Source organism: Nerophis ophidion, linkage group LG04 (assembly GCF_033978795.1).
Source record: "Nerophis ophidion isolate RoL-2023_Sa linkage group LG04, RoL_Noph_v1.0, whole genome shotgun sequence".
NCBI lineage: Eukaryota > Metazoa > Chordata > Actinopteri > Syngnathiformes > Syngnathidae > Nerophis > Nerophis ophidion.
In genome coordinates, this window is record NC_084614.1 from 59,903,026 (window position 1) to 59,923,895 (window position 20,870).

At 36.5% G+C, this 20,870-nt stretch overlaps 1 protein-coding gene across 1 annotated transcript in view; it reads left to right on the plus strand.

Annotated features, from left to right (window-relative positions):
• The first annotated feature begins 5,123 nt into the window (after positions 1-5,123).
• The window catches only part of gabra6b (gamma-aminobutyric acid type A receptor subunit alpha6b), a 71,657-nt gene continuing 55,910 nt past the window's right edge, over positions 5,124-20,870 (plus strand). Inside the window, exons 1-7 of the mRNA XM_061898613.1 lie at positions 5,124-5,368; positions 5,504-5,628; positions 6,934-7,001; positions 9,520-9,740; positions 12,988-13,070; positions 13,378-13,521; positions 15,898-16,050. Coding sequence (XP_061754597.1) covers positions 5,334-5,368; positions 5,504-5,628; positions 6,934-7,001; positions 9,520-9,740; positions 12,988-13,070; positions 13,378-13,521; positions 15,898-16,050 — 829 coding nt within the window. The 5' untranslated portion in view covers positions 5,124-5,333. The remainder of the gene's footprint in view (positions 5,369-5,503; positions 5,629-6,933; positions 7,002-9,519; positions 9,741-12,987; positions 13,071-13,377; positions 13,522-15,897; positions 16,051-20,870) is intronic.

Sequence of the window (20,870 nt, forward strand, 5' to 3'; positions counted from 1 at the left end):
ATCTATCTATCTATCTATCTATCTATCTATCTATCTATCTATCCATCTATCTATCTATCTATCTATCTATCTATCTATCTATCTATCTATCTATCTATCCATCCATCTATCTATCTATCTATCTATCTATCTATCTATCTATCTATCTATCTATCTATCTATCTATCTATCTATCTATCTATCTATCTATCTATCTATCTATCTATCCATCTATCTATCTATCTATCCATCTATCTATCTATCTATCTATCTATCTATCTATCCATCTATCTATCTATCTATCTATCTATCTATCTATCTATCCATCTATCTATCTATCTATCTATCTATCTATCTATCTATCTATCTATCTATCTATCTATCTATCTATCTATCTATCTATCCATCTATCCATCAATCCATTTATCCACTTTACAAAAGAGACGTGTGAGATACTGTTGCCTTATGTCATTAACATTTTAAACTGAAGTGCGTGCCAGTCAATTCTCCACGGAGGCGCTAGGGGCAGTGTTTTACGGTGAGTCAACCACGACACGGGGAGTAACAAAGAAACCAGCAAAAAAAAAAAAACAGGACAGGAAAGGAACATGCCAGTATGTTAAAAGAAACTCTATATGTACTGTCACCTTCAATTTAGTGGGCAAAAAGGGTTTTGATGTGAATGACAGACCTCATGACACTGGACAGTCCATGTTAACATCTCAATTGCGCATTAAAAAAAGGCACAGCTTCTATTGCACTATTATTGTGTGTGTGTGTGTGAATATATATATATATATATATATATATATATATATATATATATATATATATATATATATATATATATATATATATATATATATATATATATATATATATATATATATATATATATATATATATATATATATATTTAAATGCAATTTTGCACTACTTGATGTTGCGAGAAGAGCCAGACAGAATTCCATCTACAGGAAAACGTGTTCTTTTACTGTGTAAAGCCAAAAAAATTGGAACTGAATTGAATGTACTGGCTTCAGTGGGGTTTGACTTGGTGGAAGTGGGCACAAATGGCTTTTTTGATGCAGAAGGTTGTTGACTCCTGCCTTTTATAGTATGTTCAATCAATCAATCAGTCAATCAATCAATCAATCAATCAATCAATCAGTCAATCAATGTTTATTTATATAGCCCTAAATCATGAGTGTCTCAAAGGGCACAACGACATCCTCGGTTCAGATCCCACATCAGGGCAAGGAAAAACTCAAACATCGAGAAACCTTGGAGAGGACAGCAGATGAGGGGACCCCCTTCCCCTAGGGCGACCGGTGCAATGGAGGTGGAGTGGATCTGGCATAATATTGTAAGAGTCCAGTCCATAGTGGATCTAACATAATAGTGAGAGTCCAGTCCATAGTGGATCCAACATAATAGTGAGAATCTAGTCCATAATGGGGCCAGCAGGAGACCATCCCAAGCGGAGACAGGTCAGGAGCGCAGAGATGTCCCCAACCAATGCACAGGCGAGCGGTCCACTCCCGGGTCCTGACTTTGGACAGCGAGCACTTCATCCGTGGCCACCGAACCTGTGCGGCACAGGTTCACAATTAATTGACTGCGATTAATCAGGAGTAATCCAATTAAAAAATGGGATTATTCTGATTTAAAAAAAAAAATCTTTTGACTGAACGCTAACATTCACCCACCACAATATTATTGTTTATTTGCATCCCCTCCCATATACTGTAGGGGTTGACACAAAATACCATTCCAAGTATGCCAAATGAAGTGTCCAATTAGTTATTTGGCATTCATGGTTTTCTTTCCTGTACATTTTAGGGTCATTGAAGAACTGTGTAAAAAATGTACATTTTCTATTAAGGCTGTGAAAAATACAGTATTTATTCACAAAAACGCATCACACTAAGCATGTACAGTTGCAGATTAATCACATAATTAGTCTCTTTTTTAAGTTAATTCAAAATAATGTTCACAATTAATTGACTGTGATTAATCAGGAGTAATCCAATTCAAAAATGTGATTAATCTGTTTTTTTTTTTAAAACACAATCACATTCACCCATCACAATATTATTGTTTCTTTGCATCTCTTCCATATACTGTATAGGAGTAAACATTACATGTCACTGCAGGTCTACCTAATGAAGTATCCAATTAGTTATTTGACATTCATGGGTTGGTTTCCTGTACATTTTGGGGTCATTGAAGAACTGTGTCAAACATTTACATGTTCTATTACGGCTGTGAAAAATACAGTGCGATTAATTGGGAGTACTACAATTCAAAAATGGGATTATTCTGATTAAAAAACAAAAACAAACTTTTGACTGGAAGCTCACATTTACCCACCAAAATATTATTGTTTCTTTGCATCTCTCCCATATACTGTAGGAGTTGACACAAAATACCATTGCAAGTGTACCTAATTAAGTGTCCAATTAGTTATTTGGCCTTCATTGGTTTGTTTCCCTGTGATGAGGTGGTGACTTGTCCGGGGTGTACCCCGCCATCCGCCCGATTGTAGCTGAGATAGGCACCAGCGCCCCCCGCAACCCCAAAGGGAATAAGCGGTAGAAAATGGATGACTGGATGGATGGTTTGTTTCGTGTACATTTTAGGGTCATTGAAGAACTGCGTCAACAATTTACATTTTCTATTACGGCTGTGAAAAATACAGTAATTATTCACAAAAACGCATCACACTATGCATGTACAGTTGCAAATTAATCACATGATTGGTCTCTTTGTTAGGTTGATTTAAACTATGTTCACAAATAATTGACTTTGATTGATTAGGAGTAATGTAATTCAAAAATGGGATTGTTCTGATTTAAAAAATTACATAAAACCTTTTTACTGGATGCTCACATTCACCCACCACAATATTATTGTTTCTTTGCATCGCTCCCATATACTGTAGGAGTTGACACAAAATGCCATTGCAAGTGCACCTACTTAAGTGTCCAACTAGTTCTTTGGCATTCATGAGTTTGCATCCTGTACATTTTAGGGGTCATTGAAAAACTGCGTCAAAATGTACATTTTCTATTACGGCTGTGAAAAATACAGTAATTATTCACAAAAAAAAAGCATCACACTATGCATGTACAGTTGTATATTAATCACATAATTGGTCTCTTGATAGGTTCATTTAAATTATGTTCACAATTAATTGACTGTGATTAATCAGTAGTAATCCAATCAAAAAATGTGATTACCGTATTTCCTTGAATGGCTGCCGGGGCGCTAATTAATTTAAAACCTCTTCTCACTCCTGCACTTACCAAAGGCATGCAGTAAAAATTTGAGTGTGATGTAAACTTGGACCTCAAATCCTACTGAATAGCTGTTAAAGGGGAACATTATCACAATTTCTAAAGGGTTAAAAACAAAAAAAATCAGTCCCCAGTGGCCTGTTGTATTTTTTGAAATTTTTTTCAAAATTTTACCGGTCCCCGAATATCCCTAAAAAAAGCTATAAAGTGCTAGATTTTCGCTATTTGCGATGCGACTATCCATTTCCCTGTGACGTCATACAGTGCTGCCAATGTAAACAAACAACGGTGAATAGCACAGCAAGATATAGCGACATTAGCTCGGATTCAGACTCGGATTTCAGCGACTTAAGCGATTTAACAGATTACGCATGTATTGAAACGGATGGTTGGAGTATGAAAGTATTGAAGAAGAAACTGAAGCTATTGAGCGAATAGCTATTGACGCTATTCATAGCCATAGCATGGCCGAATAGCTGCGTTAGCATCGCCGGTAAAATGTGCGGACCAAACGATCGGAACTTTCGCATTTCTTGACACTGGAGCAACTTAAATCCTTTGATTGGTAAGTGTTTTTTTCGCATTAATTTTGGATGAAGTAAACGTAATATAGTTGCAAATGCATCTGCAGGTTATCCATACATCTCTGTGCCATGTCTGCTTTAGCACCGCCGGTAAATAGCATGTTAGCATCGATTAGCGTAGCATGTTAGCATCGATTAGCTCGGAGTCACGCCGCAACCAAATATGTCTGATTAGCACATAAGTCAACATCAACAAAACTCACCTTTGTGATTTCGTTGACATTATCGTTGCAAATGCATCTGCAGGTTATCCATACATCTCTGTGCCATGTCTGTCATCGCCGGTAAGATGTGGAGAAACTTTGGCACATTCAATGGGGGTCTGGCGGCAGACACTTTTGCATCTTCGGGCCAGTGGTGCCACTTGAATCCCTCCCTGTTAGTGTTGTTACACCCTCCGACAACACACCTACGAGGCATGATGTCTCCAAAGTTCCAAAAAATAGTCAAAATAACGGAAAATAACAGAGCTGAGACCCGGTGTTTGTAATGTGTTGAAAATGAAAATGGCTGCTGTATTACCTCGGAGACGTCACGTTCTGACGTCATCGCAAAAATTCACCCATTTAGAGTTCGGAAATCGGTTAAAAAAATATATGGGCTTTTTTCTGCACCATCAAGGTATATATTGACGCTTACATAGGTCTGGTGATAATGTTCCCCTTTAATCTTCTTCCATTTATGCAATTTCAAATTACCGGTATTGAAATCAGCCTGCTCCATTTTGAAAATGATTAAAGGGGAAGTGTCACTCGTGACCTCACGAGTTTGACCAGGCGGTAATACTAAGCATGCGCCAATTATTTTGCGAAGCGAGTTTGACCGGGCAGTAATTGAAGACAGGCGCATACTATATGCCCTGCGGCAATTCAAGGAAATACGGTAATCTGATTAAAAAAAAACAAAAAACATTCACATCCACCCACCACAATATTATTAATTTATTTGCATATCTCCCATATACTGTAAGAGTTAACACAACGTGCCATTGCAGGTGTACCTAAGAAGTGTCCATGTTGATACTTGGACTTTTTTTCCATTCACTTAAACTGGAGCCTCTCCCAGCAATGTTACAGCAGCAAGGTATGACGCAATAACATTCCCATGTACCTAATGTTATGTCCAGTCTATGTTTATTAAGGGTATTATTTTATTTTATTTCATTTTATTTTGTCATTCCCCTCGCAAAATTCACTTCCCCTCCCATTCTCTTGTGTCCACCCAACGCACTCCACACTTAAAACTCCTCTTTTTTTTTTTTTTTTTCTAACTGAGCGGTTGAGGCTGAATCTGGCGCGCTGGAGAGGAAGTCAAATCGTGCTGGACTGGATTGACGCGCCATGCTGTAGCTCGCTTTATCTCAAGAAGAAGAAGAAGAAGAAGAAGAAGGAGAAAACATGTCCACATGCGATGATGGCATTTTTGTTTTTGCTTAGGATTTCTACTTCTTTCATTTGAATTCCTGCAAGGCATGGCTTTCCTTTTTGCGTGCTTCTTTCTGTCTTGGTGAGTCGCAAACTCTGCTTTGGACTTTTTTTTTCTCTTTTTTTTTCTTTTCTTTTTTTACCCACGACCTTATTTGTTTTGTTTTTTCATCAACGACTGTTTGATTAGTAATATGTTTGCGCCCATGTGCTTTAGTTCCAGTGTGTGCAGTGTTTGGGGGAGTCAACACAGTGAGAGCAGCATCTATTTAGACAACATCACGCGTATATTGGACAGATTACTGGACGGCTATGACAACAGGCTGCGACCTGGATTTGGAGGTATGTTCTAATCACATATACGCTTTATATACACAGTTGCATATAAATACAAACATTCTGGTCAAATATTTGTATTAGTGTTAAAGAGTGGAGTGTTGTTCTCTGAAAGTGCACACAATGTACAGTAGCAGTGCTACTGCTATGCTCTATATTCTATGAAGTTAATGTAAGTACTAAAATAGTGCAAAATCACTTTATTGACGTATAAAATACATGTTTGAGCTGTACATTTTGTGTTTTATTCATTCATCCTGAATTTTTTAACAATATTTTACAGGTATTGGTGTCAAAATGGGATCATTATTTAATGTGTCTATGTTTTCAAATGTGTATTAAATTCATTAAATTCATTTATTTTAAAGGTATATGTCAACATTGTAAACTTTTAGGTACCTATACATATTTTTTTGGGGCATATTATATTGTATTTTTTGAATTAAGTGAATTAGCTGAGCATACATATGTATGTGTATGCTTGTTTTAGTACTATTATCTTGTGTTTATTACATAGCGTTGTTGTTGTTTTGTTTTTGTTTTTTGTTGTTGTGCTTGCTACCATATTTGATCTTTCCATGTATATATTGTCCTTTGGACCCCCTGTCAAAAGCTTCTTCTAGCTTATTTGGGGGACCCTTTCACATACCAACATCTTTAAATGATGATATTCACCACTATTGTATATGTTCTATGGTATTGTGAATTAACCCTTTGAAACTAAAACTAAAAAACTAAAAGATCAATCAATCAATCAATGTTTACTTGTATAGCCCTAAGTCACAGAATTTGTAATTTTCTAATATATTTTTACATTATATTATGGCAGATAATATAAAAATAAATTGTACTATTTATTTTTCTTTTAATGTGTACCTTTTTTTACATTTTATGTTTTATTGAGGTTGTCTCTTTAAAAAAACACTTATTTTTTATATGTCCTGTTAAATAATAGAAAAAATTAATAAAATGTTATTTTCACTTGTTAAATGTATTTTTACATATTTAGATTTTTTTATTGACATTTTTGTGCGCCAAGAAAAATTAACAAAATACATGTTTTATTATACGTTTTAAAATAGTATTTTTATTTCAAGTATTTATATTTTAAAATAGTTTTATTATTTTAATTAATTAAAACATAGGCAATACAAATACCCATTTTGTTTATGTACACATTATTTAATAATTTGTTATTTATGTATTTAAATGAATATATATGTATATATATATATATTTTTTTCAATTAATAAAAAAGAGAGGTTTTTTTTGCAACATTAAAATAACAATACAACTTATCCCATGCTGTAGGTCCAGTCACAGAAGTCAAAACGGACATCTTTGTCACCAGCTTTGGACCTGTTTCAGATGTTGAGATGGTATGTAAACAAGCACCCACCAAGGTTAATTTGCTGCTTGTCATGCACATGCGTGTGTGTCTGTGTGTGTCATTGTGCGTAGACATAAGAGCAAATGTGCACCATTTCTTTTTTTTCCCTGGTAACTCAAGTCCTGGCTCTCCCAGCCTTCATTATTCCAGCATTTGGGCAGGATGTCATTAGTGCAGCTTAGTCGGAGTTTAATCTGGTTGACAATCCCCCCCCCTCCATGCCCCTGTCGTTGGAGAAGGAGAGATGTGGCTGATGTTGGGGACGGGATAGGCTGCATTATGGCTGCCCCTGACATGGGATAGGCCAGTGAACGAGTGCTATATGTCTGTTGAAGGTGATGCTCTTCAAGGCTTTAGGCTTTTCATGTGCTTTCTAATGCCTGCTTTGACTCAAAGTGTGATGGTGGCGGATCTATTCAGAAAGGCATGGGGCAACAGGGCCGCCCGTTTGACCTCAAAGCGCCCAGGATTGACTCTTATTTAAGGCTGACTAGCTGGAAGCTTACAGTAATGGCGTACACTTTATTTACTGACGGAGACGTCGCAATATGATTGAGTGCATTGGGTTTTGAGGAGGTTTAAGTAGCCAAAATATCAGAAACAGTTAGCGGTATGATGCAGTGTAGTTCCAAAAAGGCAGCATATTTGATTAAGTATCATTGGATATTCGCGCAACTAATAAGGTATTTATATAACGGCTGTGTGGCATAGCGATGCCGGGTACGTTCTTCCAAGGATGCATCGGCAAGAACACAGCAAAAGGTAAGAAATAAAAGATTTATTAAAGTATTAAAACAGGCTACAACAAAAACACTGGTGCTAATAGAAAAAGGTAAACAAATGGCGCTAGCATGGAGGCTTGGAATAATAAACGGAAAAACACTGAACTTGGCACAAAGGCACACAAAAGGGAAAACAAAACATTTAGCATGAGAGCTAAGAATAAGCAATAAACGAAGCATGAAAGCTAGCGAGTAATAATGAACAACAGCAGTCGTCACTTGTTGCATATAAGCAAATTAGGAACCCAGGATGAACAACGAAAAGGGGCGAGCTTAAAAAAGGGAGGTGATTACAAGAAACAGGTGTGCGTGTATAGCAAGGAGCAGGTGAAGTAATGAGCTACCATGGTGACAGACTAAACAAAAAATAAGGACGTCAAACAACAGAGTGATACCAAAAAGGAACAATAAACAAAAATATGTAAAGATCCGAAAAGCGGATCGCAACAATTTAGTTTTTTTTAGGGGGCAAGGAATCAAATTTGGTGACAGAAGTGGGATCAGCCAAACCCATCCTACAATAAACAATAGAATAATCATTTGAAAAAAAAAAAATCTTAAATGCATTTATAGTACAAGAACATTACATTATTGTAATATTTTCTTCTAATAAATTGGCTGGGACATGTTCAGCGGATGGAGGACGGACGGCTTCCCAAGGACATTTTGTATGGACAACTAGCTGCTGGTTCCAGACGTGTTGGTCATCCCTCCCTCCAGTTCAAGCACGCATGCAAGAGGGATCTGAAGGCGTGTAGTATTCCTCTAGACAGCTGGGAGGCACAGGCGGAGAACCGAAATGTCTGGCGTCAAGCGGTTGGACGGGGTATTGCAGAGGCTGATTTGTGGAGAAGCCAGCTCGCAGAGGAGAAGAGAGACAGGAGGAAACGTACTGCAAATACCATTGCACAGCAGGAGCGGGACGAAGTCTCTACACATGTTTATGCAAAAAGGGACTGTCACTCAAGAATTGGATTGTACAGCCATGCTAAGCGTTGTCAACAAACCTGAATGTACCGTATCACCAAAACATCAAGTTAAAATGTGAAAATTATAATAATTAAGTAAATTGTATAATTACAGCATTCATTAAAACTGAACAGATAGTACAAATAATTGACTAAAATAGGATGACAAAATTATTTAAAAAAAACGAAAACAAACAAAAAAAAAAAAACTATTAATAATAATTAAAGTACCATTACAAAATTAAAAAAATAAATGAAAAAAATAAACATCAAAATTGAAATAAGTTTCTTTCACAAGAGCGTAAATTAGCATGGTCATCTGTGACTAAGCTGCCAAAGATAAGAGACAAGATACATATATATATATATATATATATATATATATATATATATATATATATATATATATATATATATATATATATATTAATAGCATGTACCTATACATTAATAAATTAATAAATCATTGTTGTGTGTGTACGTGTAACATTTTGTAGTAAAGTGTAAAAGTGAAGATCAATCAATCAATCAATGTTTACTTGTATAGCCCTAAATCACTAGTGTCTCAAAGGGCTGCACAAACCACAACACAAACCACTACGACTTCCTCGCTAGGCCCACATAAGGGCAAGGAAAGATGAATAAATGTCACAGGCTGCCAACACACGACTCAGCTGGTACCTCTCATGCCCGTCTCTGCAGCTTAGCAGCATCATAGAGGTAGTAGTAAATAAATAGTATGTCCATTTTATTACAGGAATACACCATGGACGTGTTCTTCCGCCAAACATGGATTGATGAACGCTTGAAATTCGAAGGCCCCATAGAGATCCTGCGGCTCAACAACCTCATGGTCAGCAAGATCTGGACGCCGGACACATTTTTCCGCAACGGCAAGAGGTCGATATCTCACAACATGACCACCCCCAACAAGCTGTTTCGCATCATGCAGAACGGAACCATCCTCTACACCATGAGGTAACGCAGCCAAGACCAGAATAGAGCGTCGGTTCGAGCCTTGGAAAGCTAATCAAACAAAAAAAAAAAACATCCAAAGAGGATGCACAGACATGCGTAAAGCAGTTCCAAAATAAGATATGTGCCATCTGATTGTGAAAAAAGACACCTTTGGAAGCCAAATCAAACAAACTGCTTTGTTCCAAAAAACAGACATGCTGGATGATAAAGTTTCCCCAGAGAGACGAGAGGGCAAAAGCACATATTTCTGGAAAACAATTGGAACATCTTAATCTTCTTCATAAACCAATAATGAACTGTAAACGGCATCTGCTTTGGAATGGGAGCTGTCAAAAAGTGCACTTAAACAAAGATGGATGTTTCAAAATCCAAATTATATTCCCCCAATTATGTGACTGCAGATTTATTGATGATAGCTCTGAGATGCACATATCTGCAAATGTAAGTCTACTGTAAATCTGCTGCAGGATTTACAGTTAAAACAGGAAAACAATGGCCGACAATGCCAGCTCAGTAAAGACTTCACAGGACATACAGTATGAGAATCACAACTTTATAGGTTCAGGATGTTTTAAATAAACGTTTTAGCCATACTTAGGATGACATTTCTCTCTTCTCCGGATTTTTGGGGTTGCCACTTGTTTGGTTTTAAAGGCTATATTAACTCATTGACTGCTACTATTTTCACCTACTCCAAGGATATAGCATATGACCCAACATTCTCCCAAGTGTAGAGGCGGCCTCATTTTTGGATTCAAATGTGGTAGTAATTCGGCATTAAGATGTCCGCAAACCCCGGCGTTTTCCTGGCATCACGTTTCCTCTGATGTTTGGGGCTGTCACTTGGTAGGATTCACTTCATGACTGCGATTTTCGACAGCTCCCAGCATTCTCGTGGGACCACATTTCTCCTGATTTTCCACTTGTTTGGATTTGAAGCCTTAAAGTATGTATTAATGGACCTGTAGGGTCCAGATGACCCAACATTTTTGATATGCATATTTTTCTGTCAGTTATTTCCCATAATATCAATTAGATTTTGAGTAATTGATAGATAACTAACTGTACTTGGATCACCCCTCCCCCTTTTCATAACCAGACCCAATATTATGGCTCCTACAGAACTGGAGCCCGTTTACCCACATAGACAGTGTGGATAAACTCCTATAAAACTATTATTTTGATCACTTATCGCATGTTTTTGTCACCTATGGTCGATGATTATTTTAAAACTGATATGGTTAGCATAATGAGCACAAAAAAACCATCTTGAATAAATCATCAGTAGAAGAGGACGCAAAACATAATACTCACTTGGTCTGTTCCATCTTGTCAATTTCATCAGAGAGGTCCAGACGTTCCTCATATTCTCATTATTTGCAAATGTTCTTTAGTTTTATTGCTATAATCTGTAACAATGCATCTGGCAGACATCTTTCAAATTATTGACAATACTAGTGTGATTTGGCATGAAGATGTTACCAAAAAAAACAAACTATACAATATGACATTGCCTTCAGTCTTCTGTAAATGACATCAGCAGGCTGATGCAAGCCTGCCCACATTTTGGAGCTAAAAGTGGGCGTTCCAAATTGTGCTAGAAACCTGTTAAAAAACAAGCCTAAAATTCGTACTGTGTCTATTTTACAAAGAGACATCATTTTTAGGCCCAATGCTGTCAGTATTAGTGGGGCTTGTTTTACCCCCACCAACTGCTGGTGCACTACCGAAGTCCCATTCCCTCAATATTTCCTCGGATGTTGGTCGTTGGCACTTGTTGGTATTAAAAGTGTGCGTTACCCACTTCTTCACAACTATTTGTATTAAATCCTGGCTTTCGTCTGTGATACAATTTCTCCTGATTTCTGGGGTTTCCACTTGTTTGGATACTAGGGGTGTAACGGTACGTGTATTTGTATTGAACCGTTTCGGTACGGGGGTTTCGGTTTGGCACGCGGGCGTACCAAACAAGTTTGGAAGCAGAAGTCTTCACAAGCTGCTCTGCTTTCTGCCTCTGTCTGAGCATTGAGCACCCAGCATTGTGCCGCCCACACAACCATCTGATTGGTTACATACAAAACCAATCAGCAGTGCGTATTCAGAGCGATGTAACAGCCAATCAGCAGTGCGTATTCAGAGCGATGTAGTCAATACTTTAGCGTCGAGCAGAGATATTCGTTTAGCAGGAGAGCAGCAGACTCTACCCAAATTATACTAAACACTTCCCAGTCATAACTATTACAAACATCACTATGAGCCCGTTGACCTTTTAGAAACTTAAACTGCAGCTCAGCTAGCTCACAGTATAGGCTTGAGATGAAGGCTAATTAGCTTTTAGCGTAACGTTAGCTCATTTTGCTGTGTGTGTTAAGGGCAGCAAAGCCCTGTCTGTCTGTTATTTCATTGAACTCCATTGTGTTTAGGGATGAATAGTCTCTCCTATTGCAATTGTACTATTTTTCAGCAATAGTTACATTAATCATTAGTAATGTAAGAGCCTAGTTTTGAATAGCAGGGTCCCTGCCATCACATGTTGATAAAAATACAACATTTACATAATAAAAGTCAATTACAGGCTTCCCAAATACTGTAATAAATTAAGCATGATGAGTTGACAAACATTTTCAATGGAAATTGTTTAATGTTGCACTTTTTATATGTAGAAGAAAGGTTTTTTCATTTTATTTAATCAAAGCAACAACTTGAGGCAGTTTAATGTGGATTAACGTAGGCAGAATTATTATAGTGTTCCCAATGTTAAAAGGATAAAGCCTTTGTTTTCAAATTTGGTAAATAAATAATCGAAAAATTAATATTTTGTTGTTTTCTTACTGTACCGAAAATGAACCGAACCGTGACCTCTAAACCGAGTTACGTACCGAACAGACATTTTTGTGTACCGTTCCACCCCTATTGGATACAAAGCATTAATTAATCAATTCACCGTCACCAGTTTCACCCACTCTTAGCATTCTCCCAAGATACCGCTTCTCCCCAAATTGTCTTCATTTTTGGGGTTGCTAATATTTTCAGAAACCAAGAACTAAATCACAATCAGAATAGTTATAATAGATTAAGAGCTGCAGTGTATAACCAAAGTGTATGAGACTACATGCGGCCATTAAATAACATATTCTCCAACTGTGAGGATCCTCATTTAAAACTGCATTAATGGCTTCCGCAGGAACAATGCATCAAATATGAATCAAAAAACCACACTTCTCACAACTGTTCTCCATTCTGACAGATTAACTATAAATGCAGAGTGTCCAATGCGCCTGATGAACTTCCCGATGGACGGACACGCATGCCCACTCAAGTTTGGGAGCTGTGAGTTTTTGTTGTTATTTGTTTGTTGTGAAGGGTCTGTGACAGATGGTGCCCCTCTCAAATGACCAACGTGCCACAGACTGACTAACTGGCTGACAAGACGCCATTCATAGATGTCACTTTGACACAGGCAGCTCATTTGGGAAGCAAGTCTGCAGTCAATCAGTCTGGAAGTTTTTTATTAGCAAAGAATGTAATTCACATCCAGTCTTTCAGCTTTCAGTAGAAATATCACGCTTCTACTTTAAAAGCGCTTGAATCAATCGCTGTCCAAGGTTTAATAGTCTGTTGCATTCATTCTCCGCAGATGCCTACCCTGTCAGCGAGATCATGTACACGTGGAAGAAAGGTCCTCTGTCTTCCGTTGAGGTCCCTCAGGAGTCTTCCAGTCTCTTGCAATATGACCTCATCGGGCAAAGAGTGTCCAGCGAAAGGCTGAAGTCTAACACAGGTGAGCTCACGTCCTCAATGACAAGCAGTGACTATTAAAGGATTAGGAAGGTTAGGTCCTTTTGGGGACGTTTTAAGGCACTACTTTATACAGGTTCTATCACTGTTTTAAGGGGGTCTTATGTTCAAACCAATGTAGTAAATGCATGAAAGGCACCAACATGTCTCACACTACTCCTACTCTTACTGCTACTACTGCTACACCTACAGGAAGTGACCGGACAAGACAAACTCTATATTGAAGACTGTCAGAACTGCAGTTATAAGGTTTATATCCCCCTTCACACAATATTGTTCACTTTTTTTGTGATAAACAGGGCCAAAAAAAGTGGATGGAACCCTATGAAAAGTTGCTGTATGTGTGAAAGAGTAATTCAACAATGCCGGGACAGGACAATCCTGAATCATATTGCTACCCTGTTGTGTTAAAAACGATTTTCACTATTTGGCAGGGATTACACTATTCACACACATATAATATATATATATATATATATATATATATATATATATATATATATATATATATATATATATATATATATATATATATATATATATAATATATATATATATATATATATATATATATATATATATATATATATATATATATATATATATATATATATATATATATGTATGTATATATGATGTTATGAGCTAGGTAACATACGAACTCCATTACCCAGCATGTCACAGTAGTGAATAGCATGGGCAGTAGGCCTGTTTAGGTTGTTGAATGTAGACAAGCCGGCAGCTGGATGTTTTTAATGAGCACGCTGTGGAGTAAACTTTAAGAACTCAGCCAACACGTCTCGTCTGCATCTTTTATGATTAGACAAGACAACACATATATTTGCAAGACCATTTTCAAGAAGGATATTTAAAGAGAAACTACATCTTGTGAGACGAAGCTAGCTCAGCCGTTCTGGCGATGAAATATGAGATCAGATATTTTATTTCTTATTTTTTCACGTTTAACATGTTTTTTGCAATTTTAATTTTGGCAGTACCACATATATGTATAAACCCGCATCAGCAATTAAAACGTCTTATGTGGTACTGCCAAAATCAAAATTCCAAAAAACATGTTAAACGTGAAAAAATAAGAAATAAAAAATATATATATATATATATATATATATATATATATATATATATATATATATATGTGTGTGTGTGTGGCTTCTAAGCTGCGATTTTGTGGGATCTGTGTATGAAAAGAGCTCATGAAACGGCATCAACTGCTCAACATAACTCTTTTTAGCAAACTAACGAACAATTTAAACCAATATGAAAACAATTGAACAGTCCGAGATCAGTCTATATAATGAATTATTTCATAAAACTTAAGACTAATGCGACAGACTTGGGACAACTGCATCCAACGTACACTTACCCAGTCAACCCAGTTATTTTTTGGAACATCACGATACAACTTTTTCCACTTCCGATATGATACAGATATCGGAATATGTACACACGTCTATTGTTTTGTTGTGTGGCATGCTAGAACAGGCTTGTTCAAGTAAAAATAGTCAAGCGAGACAGAAGTCCAAACAAACGTGCTTAACCCTCAGAGGTATGAATGGGTGCTGAATCCTGTATACATTTATACATTTTTTGTATAAAGAAACACAAACTTTTTTTATTAAGCATGTGAAAAGGACTTACCCTATCTTTAAGTCTTTAGAAGTGTTTTTGTTTTTTTTACCTTGTGGCCACAATTTGTCATTGAATTAAGCTTATGAACTTAATAGGTCAGGTTGAATAATGCAGACACGTTTTTGTTACTAGACACTTTCAAACACACTTCTGCCTTGGAGACTGCATCTGTAAGTAATATGAAACTATGATTATTTGATACTTGTTTATATTGACAAATGTGTTTTAGACTCCAATATTGTCCCGTTAGGGACACTTATTACGTATGTCTAGCTTGTGCGCTATTGTGTGCTTAGCTGTTGTGTAGCTGCTAGCTCCTAGTAGCCTATAACCTACCATGTTTTACCTTTTGTACATGACTTCACTTAAATACAATTAAAAAAACAACTTTGTGTGCTTAATGGAGGATATTTCGATGTTAATTGGTAAACACGCTGCTGGACTGTTTGTATCGGAGCACTTATGTGAGAGATTTTAGATGCAAGCCAATACAATCTGATACTTGCTTTCTTTGCTTATATCGGACCTATATCTGATATCCATAATGGATTGGGAAACCCTTTTTTAATTGATTCCAATTGCATGTAGCTATGTAGAGATTGTAGTTATTTTGGGTAAGTCTTCAACCCGGAGTTAAGGAGGCAAATCAAACATGTTGCATAATTCCATGAATATGTTCAGCAGAAACAACTGATGCATTCTCTCTCAGGGGAATACATCATCATGACCGTCCATTTCCATCTCCAAAGGAAAATGGGATTTTTCCTCATCCAGACCTATATTCCCTGTATCATGACGGTCATCTTGGCACAAGTCTCCTTCTGGATTAACAAGGAATCCGTCCCGGCTCGGACAGTTTTCGGTAAGAAACTTTGTTTCAGTTGTTGTTGCTTTCAATGTTATCAAAGTTTTGCTCAAAGTTGATATCGCTTTTGCCATCTCCCATAAGTTTTTTTTTCTTAAAGCATCCAAAAGTCAAATGGAAAAAAAACTAAAAGAATGAATCCATCGATTTTAACTCCCACAGTTTGACCCTGATGCAAGTGTAACTCTGTAAACTTTAAGCAGAAATACTCTCAGCACATTCAAACCCATTTGGTTCCCAAATAAAAACCTAGCTCATGTAAACAAAGACAGGCTTATTTTTTTTTTTTTAGAAGGTAACCTTTCTTCATTATATCTATTCCTCCTCCACAGTGGTTGCGCTGAATTAATTGGGAATAAATGTCCTTTTTTGAAATTGCTCATGCCAAAAAAAAAAAAAAAAAACGGCTGAGAGGGGGAGGAGGATGTTTATACTTGGCCCGCTTATGAGCGCTCACAGGTTCCGCTCGCTCACATTGCATTACGCTACACTTGCCACCGAGCTCTAGCCTCAGGAGCGGAGATGAAACCGAAGGAAGGCTGAGGAATAAAGACGATAGAGACAAAGCAAAGGGAGAAGGGTGTGGAAGTGTTCCTATCCTATTTTAATCCCAGTCCCCCTCATGTTAAATCTCAGCTGGATCTGTAGGTGATGGTTGCTATGGTGTTTGGGAGGAAGCTTGGATCGCCATCATCATATTTTTCAGGAGGTTTTGGACAACATTCTGTGAAAAAGGAGACCTGTAGAAACCAAGAATTACATAATTTGGTTCTAGGACTGATGGCATTTAGGCCATGGGGCTGGGGTTTATACAGATGGATGCCCCACTCTAAACTTTTTGCTGGTTCAATGTCTGATGATTCCACTGCGAGCTTCATAGTCGATTAAGACTCGAATCAGACTCCTCTGAATATTTTAAGACTCCTCTACTGGCTAGCGCGTGACTCGAAGTGGCAAGCGTTTAACATAGGGTGTCCAAACTGTGACCAGGGTGCCATTTGCGGCCTGGAGTTAATTTCTTTTAACGGCTCACGGCACATTCGAAAAATACTATAATAAAAAGAAAAAAAAAAAACGTAAAAAAGTGGAATAAAAGAGAAGGCTGTTTTTTTCTTTAAAGCTGTTATTGCTCAAAAGTAATAATGAATATATAATGTTGTATAGTTTGTGTGTTTAACATTAAAAAAACAAAGTTGTCTTTTACAAAAAAATGGCATAAAACATGACCAAATAATTATAACTTATAATCCACTGATAGATCTACAGTTGATCTAGAGCAGGGGTCACCAACGCGTTGCCCGCGGGCACCAGTTAGCCCGTAAGGACCAGATGAGTCGCCCGCTGGCCTGTTTTAAAAATAGCTCAAATAGCAGCACTTACCAGTGAGCTGCCTCTATTTTTTAAATTTTATTTATTTACTAGCTTTGCTCGACATTTTTAATTCTAAGAGAGACAAAACTCAAATAGAATTTGAAAATCCAAGAAAATATTTTAAAGACCTGGTCTTCACTTGTTTAAATAAATTCATTTATTTTTTTACTTTGCTTCTTCTAACTTTCAGAAAGACAATTTTAGAGAAAAATACAACCTTAAAAATTATTTTAGGGTTTTTAAACACATATACCTATTTACCTTTTAAATTCCTTCCTCTTCTTTCCTGACAATTTAAATCAATGTTCAAGTATTTATTTATTTTTTATTGTAAAGAATAATAAATACATTTTAATTTAATTCTTCATTTTAGCTGCTGTATTTTTGATGAAGAATATTTGTGAAATATTTCTTCAAACTTATTATGATTAAAATTCCCCAAAATTATTATGGCAAATCTAGAACTTTGTCTTTGTTAGAAATATAGCTTGGTCCAATTTGTTATATATTCTAACAACGTGCAGATTGAATTCCAACCCATTTAAAACATGTCATCAAAATTCAAAAATGTATCTTAATTAGGAAAAATTACTAATGATGTTCCATAAATTATTTTTTTAATTTTTAAAAAAAATTCGACTTAGCTAGTTTTTTTCTACATTTTTTTCGGTTAAATTTTAAATTTTAAAGAGACGAAATTGAAGATAAACTATGTTTAAAAATTAAATTTTCATTTTTTTCGTGTTTTCTCTTCTTTTAAGCCGTTCAATTAAGTGTTTTTTTCATCATTTATTCTCTACAAAAAACCTTCCGTAAAAGGAAAAAAAATGTACGATGGAATGACGGACAGAAATACCCATTTTTTTATATCTATAGATTTTTTGTATTAAAGGAAAATTGAGCAAATTGGCTATTTTTGGCAATTTTTTTAAGTGTGTATCAAACTGGTAGCCCTTCGCATTAATCAGTACTCAAGAAGTAGCTCTTGGTTTCAAAAAGGTTGGTGACCCCTGATCTAGAGACTTTAATGTTGATTGGAAAAAAAAACAAAAAAAACGTATCACTTATTTTTAACATTTTTATGAGTTGGGCCCTTTTGAATACCCAATGATTTTAGTTAGACTTAAAAAATAAATAAAAACAACAATAACACTGTTAAGTTATGAATTATTGACTTATTTGAGGTTGCATTCACTACACATCAAACATTCCACTTTGAAAAAATATTTTGTGTTTTTGCCATAAAAACGGGGTTTTGACAAAAAAGGGCATACATCATTAAAAACAAAAAATAACTTTGTAGCATCAGATGCACCTCAATCTGATCTAAAGAGTTAAGTGCTGGATAAAAAAAATAAAAATAATATCTGACTTATTTTTAACATTTTTATGACTGAGATCCTTCCATGTTTCTGGGAACAAACTTGAAGGGAGACCTCAAGGTTTAAAAAAAATAAGTAAAAAATCTATTTATTGTATTGGTTTTGAAAATCCAAAATATCAGTGGGTGGCCCAAAGTAGAAAAAGAACACCCCACACCACAACTAAATAGGGACAGACTTCTCCCTTCACTATTAGTCTTATTTTGAAAACCAACATCTTTTGCAATGGCAATTTACCGGTAGCTACAAATAGCCCCAAAAATCGCTATTTTGAAGAAAACACGAGAGTCAATGCAATGATCTGTCATAGCATAATAGTTCACCAAATGGCTCATCGTAAATTAAAACACAAATAGTGTGTTTTAAAGCAAGTGTTAGTGTCTCTGTGAGCAAGACGCTGTGATACTAAAAGTAGTTCCTCTGTGTTAGCTCTTACAACAACAATGTCGCTAAAGCTTGGTAAATATGCAGGTCACCGCTGTCGATGGTTTCTTCTTTTAAAGGGTTTTAAAAGCAAAATAGATGACTACCCATGACCTGCATTGTGAGCTGCCTCTTTCTAGCAACGTTTTGCTTTTTAAAAAGCACAAAAAAGAGAAAGAGATGTGTGTGTTTTTGTCTCATATCAGGATTGTGGTTGATTAAAGTTAAAGTTAACGTAAAGTACCAATGATTGTCACACACACACTAGGTGTGGTGAAATGTGTCCTCTGCATTCGACCCATCCCCTTGATCACCCCCTGGGAGGTGAGGGGAGCAGTGGGCAGCAGCAGTGCCACGCCCGGTAATCATTTTTTGTGATTTAACCCCCAATTCCAACCCTTGATGCTAAGTGCCAAGCAGGGAGGTAATGGCTCCCATTAATAAAGTCTTTGGTATGATTTGGCCGGGGTTTGAACTCACAACCTACCGATCTCAAGGCGGACAGTCTAACCCCAACTTGGGCAAAGCAAGGCTTGGGGGCCACATGCTTTTAATTCTTGCCCGCCGGACATTCCCAAAAAATTGTTCTGGATATTTAAGATGGAAAGTGTAGCTGCCATGATGACGGGCACTCATGCTTTCTAATGACCTGTAAGTCTTCAACTATACTAAGTCGGTCAATGGTTGGAATCTGTGCTTTTGCATGATATGGTAGTTACGATGATCATCTAATTAGTTATTATCGTAATCTAATAAGTTACTATGGTAAGATAAGTCACAGCAGCTCAGACGAGGCACCAAGCAGTGTGGGTTGGGAATGTTTCCATATCATGAAATGTGGGTGTCAGGGACAGACCTGGAAGGATATTTTTACAACAAAGTTATAAAGCTTAATGATATATCACATATATCAGATTTTAAGTGGGTTTTTTTACCCTTCGCATTTATTATTTCGCTGTTAGTTGCATTTTTGTTGCGTTTCACCTGATTATTAAATATGTGGATGCAGGGGGGGTGACATTCATATGTTGTCAATATTCAGTGTTTTATCCTTCATAGTTAATATTTATTGTAAAAATCCCACATTCTTTATGTTCATGTACATTTTGGGTGTCTCTTCCAGTAAAAAAAAAAAATTGCATTCCGTTTTTTAATGCGGTCTGTCAGAACGATTTTAGCATTCAATCAGACATTATTGTGAGGTTTTGTATTAGCGTTCCTAAAAATAGATATACCGGCCCCCAGACACATTTTTTTTTCTAAATTTGGCCCCCGAGTCAAAATAATTGCCCAGGCCTGCTCTAACCACCAGGCCACTGAGTAGGGTGGTGGGAAACATTACCCCAAATTATTGCAGTTCCACTTTAACTAAGATTTTACTCCTTTTCCAAGCAACTCTATGCATCAGTTCGGCTTGAATAGCTTAAAGGGGAACATTATCACAATTTCAGAAGGGTTAAAACCAATAAAAATCAGTTCCTAGTGGCTTATTTTATTTTTCAAAGTATTTTTCAAAATGTTACCTATCATTGAATATACCGAAAAAAGGCTTTAAAGTGCCTGATTTTCGCTATCTGTAAATCCACCGTCCATTTTCCTGTGACGTCATCTAGTGATGCCAATACAAACAACATGGCGGAT